The 9469-nt window shown below is 33.9% G+C and overlaps 1 protein-coding gene across 1 annotated transcript; it reads left to right on the plus strand.

Moving 5' to 3' along the window:
• The first annotated feature begins 2864 nt into the window (after positions 1-2864).
• LOC147411154 (noroxomaritidine/norcraugsodine reductase-like) lies at positions 2865-8265 on the plus strand. Its single transcript, XM_086445118.1, has 5 exons — positions 2865-3021; positions 3106-3313; positions 6636-6852; positions 6977-7083; positions 7798-8265. The coding sequence occupies exons 1-5, from the start codon at positions 2879-2881 to the stop codon at positions 7969-7971; spliced, it is 849 nt and encodes a 282-aa protein (XP_086301244.1). The 5' UTR covers positions 2865-2878; the 3' UTR covers positions 7972-8265.
• Positions 8266-9469: the final 1204 nt, after the last annotated feature.

Consider the following 9469-nt stretch of genomic DNA (forward strand, 5'->3'; position numbering starts at 1 on the left):
ATGCATCATGCTATTGTATATTTTTCTGTGTAACTTTTGCACTTAGCAAACATAATAATCTCCACACAAAAAAAAAGATAGTATTTACATCTGATTGTTAAGAGAAATTTTCACATCAAAGGTTTTTGGTAAGAAGTTTAAGACAATGGCATTTAAGTTAGGTCGGATAGCTGTGTTTTGCTTACAAAGAAATTGTGCAAAGAAACAATATGTTGTCGAGATATCCAAATTGAGGTTGTCGTGGTGAATCTGTAGTGTTTGGCAAGAAAGTGAAGACAAGGATATTTTGGTCATTCTTTTAGTCTCCCACAAAACCCCACAGTCAATTGTATATCATCAATTTGACTGTCTGTGCAGGGATATCTCAAATATTACCAAAACCCATAGGGCTACATCTATATGACCAAGCAAAGCTCAATGAATAGCCCAGTCCGGTAGAAGTCTACTCAGAAGCCCACAATCCTTGTCATATATGGGGTGCATTCATAATTGCAGAATGATATATGAACCATTCATAACCTCTCATCGTCGGGGTATCTCAAATATTGCCAAAGCCCATTGGGCTGCATCTATATTACCAATCAAAGTCACAATCCTTGCTGTAGAATGACACATGTAACTTTAGACAGTTAATAAGCTGATTTTGGACAGGTTTCGTTTAGCCTTAACCAAGTCCTAAGGAGGCAGACTTTATTTTAAACCAGCCATATACGCCTTTATGGTGGATTATTAGATTTTGAATATAGGTTTCTCTCAAGTTCTGAAGTTCATGTTGTTCCAAACCAAATTATACTAACTTGACATTCTGTTTTAGAATAATATAGAAGTTCCCAAGTGAAAAATTAGTGCTTTGACTTGGGTGTTATTTAGCCTGTATATGATATCTTATATCAATATTCGATGTTGCTATTATGCATTTTACACAGTGCTTTGAGAAGCACAACATTCTAAAAGTTGGGGTGCCAATAGAAACTCTCCCACCATTTATTTTTTTAGATTTCTATTTGTTAGATTTAGGATTTTTTATTGGCCTAATCCTACCCGTAAACAACCCGTTGAAGGTGTTTGAATGTATTACAATGCTTTGTAATGTTGAAATAATGAGTTGAATATATTTATTTAACGCATCCGAGTTGAATCATGAGTTGTTAAGTTTGAAGTTTTTTTATTATTTTATTTTAAAAAATCTGGATACATTAATCAAGTTTAAAATATTAATAATTATGACTTTAATTTTGGATAGTAGAATACAACAATTAAATTTTTAAATGCGTAAGGAACATGTACAAGAGTGAATGACCGCTAGACGGTTGATTAGCAAAAAAATCTAGAAGTAATTAAAATCCTCATAGGACCCCATTACTAAGTGCTCTGATGTGAAAGTTGTGGGTTTATGAGTTAAGGTTTAAAAGAGTGGAAGTAAGTTGTGGGTTTTTTATTAACGTATAATTTTTATTCTTGATTTATGTTGCCCTCTCTAGCTAGTATTCACGAGGAAGAAGTGTTCCGGACTTTGTTCCGGAGTTTTTGCCTATGCTTGGTAGGGTACATAAAATCTTGGTGGATTGTTTCTCTTGTTTTTTTACTTGGGTCTATTTCCTTTATTCCAATTAATTTGTCTCCTCGATTGCACTACACTAAGAGACCAAGGGAAAAGATTGTTAATTTTTTTTTCCCAACAAATGGTAATAGAGATCATATTAATTAATAATTTTTTATCTCAATTTATATCTAAATTATGACCATTTATTTGGATTTTTGATGGATGGTTGTTGGTTTGGAACTCATTGGAAAATTTTCAAATTTAGTGGCTATGCATTATCAAGAGCAAAAAAAGAAGAATCGTGATAATTTGACTATTCCACCCCACGTGGCAAACTCAATCGATTACCTTGATGTGATAAGTTCGAAAATCGTAGATATGTGCTCATAGAGATACACAGATGCACTTTTTCATAAAAAATTATATCTTCAAGGAACTGTATTTTCCGATGCGTGCAGATCTACGATTTTCGAACTTATCATGTCAAGTAGTCGATTGAGTATACTTTGTGGGGCAGTCAGATAATCACAACTCAAGAAAGAAATGTGTATAGTAAAAAATAGATGCATTGGATCAAGAATTGTAATTTTCCACACATGTGTTTTTGGATCTTGTACCACTAAGGTAGGGTTGGGTTCAAAATTTCTCAGCCCATTAAACAAAGGTTGGATTAAGGCTTAGTATGCCTAATATTGGAATATTATTATATATGCATAATTCTATAATAAAAATATAAATAAAGTATATAATAAAATTTTAAGTTTAATCTTTTCTCTACTGTTACAATGTCTAAGACGGAGAAATTGGAGCCCCTACTTTTGTGAAATGTAGCATCAAATGGCCCTACATGCATATGATTTCAAAAGGTAGATGAATTGATAATTTTATAAAACTTAGAAATCAATTCGAATCCAATAAGAGCTCATCAAACCCAACCCGAACCCACCCATTACTGCCTAATTATTAGGGTCAACAATAATTGTTGCCTTATATCCTGGCTGAGTCTAGGACAACTACTTGAGCTAAGAATAGCGTGGTGCCCTTTCACATCTTGGCATACTTAATTAACTCTCCTGACACAACGTGGGCCAGAAACGTAGTACGTCCTTAGGTGTACAGAACTACGCTTCTCGAACATGTCACGTCACAAGAGTCGATTGACTGTGCCACGTGGGGTAATCAGATTATCACAATTCTAATCAAAATTTGTGTCTGCAGAGAACGATTTTCCTCTATTATAGTCTGGTATCTCGAGGAAAAGCATCTATGGTTCAATGCTGGGGGCAGTGTTGTAGAGAACGGTACTGTAGCATTTCTGTAATCTTATAATAATAAATGAGTGGCAATCGAAGGCAAGTTAGCAAAGAGAAGAACGATATTAGTAAGCAACTAGAGATGGAAGAAGAAGGAGAGAAGAGGAGGAGATGGTCTCTCAAAGGAATGACTGCTCTCGTCACTGGTGGAACCAAAGGGATTGGGTCTCTCTCTCTCTCTCTCTCTCTCACACACACACACACACACACACACAGATTGTTGGTTTTGTAACTTTGTTTTATTCTCAGCTATGCAATCGTCGAGGAGCTCGCTGGCTTAGGAGCTTCTGTCCACACGTGTTCCCGCAAAGAAGCTGAACTCAACCAGGTCATACATGAGTGGACTGAGTCAGGCTTCCGAGTCACTGGCTCGGTCTGTGATGTAACAGTGAGAGCTCAACGAGAGAAACTCATGGAGGATGTCTCTACCATCTTCAAAGGGAAGCTCAATATCTTTGTGAGATTCTCTTCCATGTTTATGTTTAATTCTCTACAACTGTAGTATACTATCATCTCCTCTCCTTGGGTTTTAAACTCGGTTTCGCGTCTCGTCTCGTTCAACTCCGATACAGAGTTGAATCGGACGATACGTCTCGTCTCGTTCGACATTGAGACAATGGTTTTTAGCCATTTGACCATTATAACTCTGCAAAACCGATTCCCGATTTCTCCTTACTCTCCTTAAATCCTTATTACTAAAATCAATGGTTCACTTGATTGAGAAGATGAAGAAAAATCGATTTAGGTGAAAGAAAAAAAGGGTTGAGGACGTTTAACTCGTTTGTCTTATTTAACTCAGACGAGATTTTCAAAATTTCATCCGATTATTCATTGTTGTGAGGTCTCGTTCGTCTCGATCGAAATATTAGAAAATCTCGTCAAGACGTCTCACTTATCTCACTATATGCGGTCAAAATTAGTTGGTCTCGTTAAGACGCGATACCAAGTTAACTCGAGCGATACATCTTGGCCTCGGATGAGTTTGGAAACCATGCTCCTCTTTCCGACTTTATGTACGGCTGAGATGGGAAGATGAAAACATATTTCCTTGTGATCAGCTTAGTTTTCTTAGGGATCTGTATGAAAATCTTCCAGGGTTGAAGATGCCACCAGAATGAATTTCGCCTCAAAATTATCTTGTAGCCGTTCAATTCGTATGGTTGAGATGAGAGGAAAAAAAAAATATATATTTCCTAGAGATTGCCACTAATTTCTTAGGGATCAATCTAAAATTTTGAGTTCAGATCCATTTCTTGGGAATCTTGTAGAAGTAAGATTTCATGTCAGACAGTCATGAACGGCTGAGATGGGAGGAGACTCCTAGCGAGTAGGAGCAAGCTCGAATGGATCCCTAAGAAACCAAATCTCAATCAACGGCAGGCAAGTCGGATGGAGACATTCAAACGTGGTTTGAGCTATACCTATAACAGACTTACTCCATGCAAACCAGTTTTTTTTTTTTTCTCACAAAACTGTGACGAAATTTTATCGCAGCGCCACAGCCGTTTGACACGTGGCTAAAAGCAAAATTAAAAAGAGAGAAATATTCTCTCTGCCCACAATGAAAAAAGAAAATTTCTTGGTCGCTTCACCTTGTGACATTCATAAACATGATCCGATGCCAAAGGATTTTAGAGGATGGAATTCTATAAACTTTGAAAAAATATTTTTCACCATTGAATTTTAATTTTAAATTTGGATGCTCAATAATTATTTATTTTCAACAGTTTGGATCAAACTTGAAAATAACTTTTTTTTTTTAATATGAGTTTTGTCATGAAACCTAGAAGATTGTGGTGTTTGGTTACCATTAGGGCATAAAATGGGTTGGACCCTTGGAATAAATGCGAATCCAAAATCCGAGTGATCCAAATTCCAAAATTTGTAGGTTTTGACCCTTATAATAGATACGAATAAAAAATAGGTCAGATATGGATTGATGTCCTTTGATCTGAGTTGGATTTGGGTCAAATACTTATCCACTTAGACCCGAACAATATATTGCTTTAAATTATATTTTTATGTTTTTTAAAAATCATTTTATTTTATTTTTTAGAAATAAAACCCTCTAGAAACTAAAGATCTATATTTTCTCTTTCTCTTTTGAGAAACAAAAAAACCATTCATAAGAGCTTATAAAACTCCCCTATTTATAGAATTATAAGGGGGTCTATTACAAAAAGTTACATACCAATTCAGAACACTTCCCTTAAATGAAGTTCTGTCAGGATAGCGAATGTCCATTCGCTATTTATCAACACATGTCTTTTTTATCTTTTTTTCTTCTTCTTATTCTAGCTGATTTACTTTCATCTTTTCACTTCCCTTGCATTGCCCTTTCTTCTATTTTATTTCTTTGACCAATTTGTGTCTATTTCAGATGCTAAATGAGGTGGAACCATAGTACCATACAACGGAAGGATGATAGGGAATATCCTATGAGTTGTGCGGTTTGGGTAGGGATGTTTAGAAGCACGCAATTTGAAGAAAATAAAATACGCAAAAGTTAGGGTTTCGACCTCCAAACTTTGAACTAGCTCCAATCGGGTTGAAACTTCAAACCAACACTAATAAACTTTCAACCAAACCTTAAATATACATATAGGTTTGAAACAAGTACCAATAAACCTTAAAACACGGGATTTTGTTCATACCAAGATCAAAACCAAGTGAACAAACTAAGAGAAAAAAAATTATGGAATGAAAATAAGAAAGGAAAAAATCCTAAATCTCTATCTTAGAGTAATGCTCTGATAGCATGTACAAATTTAGATTAATAGAGAAGAGAGGAGAAGAAGAAGAAAAAATAGAGGAGAGGACATATTAGAGGCAGGTCTCCTCTCTCCCCTATTTATATTAGTTTTGGTTGAAAGACCAATATGCCATTTTTACAATAATATAAATTCTAAAATACACCATTCATTCGTCGTTGAAAATCTCAGGTAGAATAAGAGAGACGGTTGTGTGAAAGAGTACAAGTCCTGATTTCACTTTCTTAAATACAATCATTCCATTTGGTTTGTTCACTAGTTTATTATTTCAAACTAGATTGGAAATCGGTTTTTTCTCTACATACATTAGGATTAACATTCATGCATTTATGATCCATGTAACAATGTTGATACTACTTAAAGGGTGTTTTACATAGTAAATGAATTTTTTGGTCAAATTCTGTAACCACAAAAATCGAATTCAAATATTACAGTCTGTGTAAAGAAAATTACTTTTGTAATGAATTTACTCTTATACTTCTTTATTTTTTAAATCAAATCACTACAAAAGTTATTAAACAGATGGAAAATTTTATCCAGGTACGTAAATTTTATCGACTTATTTATTTACCTTCTAAAACTATTCTAATTGGTCATACTTCTCATTTAGGGAGTGGATCCTCTGTAGCTCTCTGTAGCTTGTTTGGATTGTTGAAAGAGGGTGGTGTCTATAATGCACTAAAATCTAACCATTTTATATTGGGAGTTCAGTGGCTGTCCATATTTCAAAAGTGTTGAATGATTGAGGGCCATTTTTTTTTTTTTTTCAAAATTTCAAAATCTATTCATTTAAATGAAGCTAGGCCATAAACAGTGTTGACCTGAAGTTTCTTTTTTCTTGTATATGGGGACATGAAAGGCTTGCTACAAAGGATCCTCTCCCTCTCATATGATATCTAATAAAGGAAATATTGGTTTTTTATTTTCATTTCTTGAGACCTAAAATAGGGGGAACATGTTAAATTTCCATCTTGGATTGACTCGTTCAGTTTGATTTTATTTAAATAGGTAAGCAATGCTGGAGTATTTATACCGAAACCAATTGTTGGTTATACTGCTGAAGAATTCTCATTATTGATGACTACAAACTTAGAATCTGCTTACCATTTGTGTCAACTTGCACACCCTCTTTTAAAGGCCTCTGGTGAAGGAAGCATTGTATTCATCTCCTCTATTGCTGGTGTGAAGAGTATACATATAACAAGTGCTTATGCAGCAACTAAAGGTAAAGTAATTTTTACAAGAAAAAATTGAACTTTGTATGAATTATTGAATTTTTGTTTCCAAAGCTAAAGCCTACAGGTTTGAATATAAAAAATAAAATTATAAATTTTATGTTGGGTAATTAGGAGCAATTAATCAAATAACAAAGAATTTGGCGTGTGAGTGGGCGAAAGATAATATTCGGACTAACAGCATTGCACCAGGAGTTATAAAGACACAAATGGTGGATGGGGTAAGTTCTACCTTTACTTCTATAATAATTTGCTTCTTTTTGAATTTTTCTATTGGTATTGAAATACTAAATACTCAAAATTCAAAATTGCACATCCCGATTTAGACTATATGGACCGGCTTGAACTAATTTATTAATTACGACTAATTATAGTAAGATCTACATCAAAAGTGTTTTTTGTGTGCTTGGTGATCCATAAATGAAAAGTTGCTTTGTTTTTATTGGTTGTTGAATGACTAGTTGACATGCGATCCAATCTAAAACAAGGTACTTTTCCTGTAATTCCTCGATATCATACTCCTCAGGGTTTCCTTTAATTTACTTCTATGATAAATATTTTACTTCTTTTTGAATTTTTTTTGAGTCGTGCTGGAGTGACCTCAACGGGGGACACACAGGGGACACCTTGACGTGTTGGCGTCGGCATGTCCACACATGCATTTTACTTGTATCTCGGAGAAAATGCATCCACTGGCATGCACACGCCATCACATCAAGATTCCCCTGTGTGTCCCCCATTGAGATCACTCCAGCATTAACCCTTTTTTTCTAATAGAACAGAAATACTAAAGACTCAAAATTCAAAATTGGACATCCAATTTAGACCATATCGATTGACTTGAACTAATTTATTAATTACGACTAATATCACTAATTTATTAATTACGACTAATATCTGATTCTTTTTTTCTTTTGGAAAAAAAATCTACTCAGCTTCTTCAAGATAAAGAATTTGTGGAAAAATACAAGTCCCATACTCCTCTTGGTCGCTTTGGAGAGCCTAAGGAAGTTTCGTCGATGGTGGCATTCCTTTGCCTACCCACTGCTTCATACATTACTGGCCAAATTATATGTGTTGATGGGGGGATCACTGTTAATGTTGTCTAGCAATAAAAGACTTGTTAATCATACAATGTTTGTTATTTTACTATTTGGAGTCATAAAATTATGTGTTGGAGAAACGGATACTCATGTATGAAACTAAATAAGTTGTAGTATTAGTAGGACTTGTTGGACAAGACTTGCTTCTCGATGCGGTCATCATCTTATGGGTTGAGTAAAAAGGATCATATCAAGCAAATGTAAGGGTTGGGTAGACACCTTTATGTTGTATGATTTGGTTATGGAAGAGGACAATGTTACCGGAAAATATATTCTTTAATGGCATCGGATTGTTGGATATGTAATGACCATCATCACCGAATCAGATTTCCTTGTGATCAGCTGTGTTTTCAAAGAAAATGTCTTGATCGCGTCACCTTGTAACATTCATAAACATGATCCAATTCCAAGGTATTTTAGAGGATGAAATTCTATGAACTTTGAAAAAAAATATTTTTCACCATTGAATTTTTGTTTTAAATTTAGGAGATCAAGCCTGAAAATAATTTTTTATTTATTTTAAATATGAGTTTTTGTCATGAATCTAGAAGGTTTGGTGTTAGATTGCCAATAGGGTATAAAATGTGTTGGATTTTATCCAAAATCTGATGAATGATCCAAATCTGAATTTTGTGGATTTGGACCCTTCGAGTATACAAGAATAAAAAAATTAGTCGGATATGGATGATGTCCACTGATTCAAGTTGGATTCAGGTTGGATACTTATCCATCCCTATATTCGCTTAGATCCGAATAATATATTATTTTGAAAATTATATTTTTATGTTTTTTAAAATATCAATTTTCTATTACTTTAATATAACATGACTTCTTATAAAATAAAATAATTATAAAAATAAACTAGAATAACATAGCAATTAGAATAAACGTATAACAAGAAAATGTTGAACGATTCGAAACTATCTGACCTAATCAATCCGAATCAAATAATTTAGTCAGGTTGGACCTAGATTTAGTGAAAGCAAAATAGTTCATATTTTTCTATTACTTTAATATAACATGAATTATTATAAAATAAAAGAATTATAATAGTAAAATAGTATAACATAGTAATTAAAATAGAAATATAACAATAAAATGTTGAATGATTTGAAATTATCCGACCCAATCGACTTGAATCAAGTAATTTAGTCGGGTTGGACCTGAATTTAGTGAAAGCAAAATGATTCACATATAATTTAAGCAAATCGGATCCAAATAAAAAATTGAATCTAAATATGGATATAATTAGATGGCCTGAACCCAAACCAATTTAAGCCCTAATTGCCGATGTGGTAATGCATTGTGGTTTGACCACCCTTTACAAGATTTAAAATCTAAAAAATAAAATTTCTCAGTAGAGGACGGTGGGGGCAAGAGAGAACTTTTCTCTATGTTGATTTTGTCTTTTGCGCCACATGTCAAACGGCTATGGTACGGTGAACAAAAACTCGCTCCCATCCAAATTGCTCTTTTAATATGGTGGTCTTTGGAAAAATTGTTG

Source organism: Akebia trifoliata, chromosome 1 (genome assembly GCF_017979445.1).
Source record: "Akebia trifoliata isolate Shusen 1 chromosome 1, ASM1797944v1, whole genome shotgun sequence".
In the NCBI taxonomy this organism is placed as follows: domain Eukaryota; kingdom Viridiplantae; phylum Streptophyta; class Magnoliopsida; order Ranunculales; family Lardizabalaceae; genus Akebia; species Akebia trifoliata.

Coding starts and splice junctions, on each gene's coding strand:
- LOC147411154 (XM_086445118.1), top strand. CDS start 2,879: ATGAGTGGCAATCGAAGGCAAGTTAGCAAAGAGAAGAACGATATTAGT. Junction 3,314..6,635: donor AAGGGAAGCTCAATATCTTT/GTGAGATTCTCT, acceptor TTATTTAAATAG/GTAAGCAATGCTGGAGTATT. Junction 6,853..6,976: donor TGCTTATGCAGCAACTAAAG/GTAAAGTAATTT, acceptor TTGGGTAATTAG/GAGCAATTAATCAAATAACA.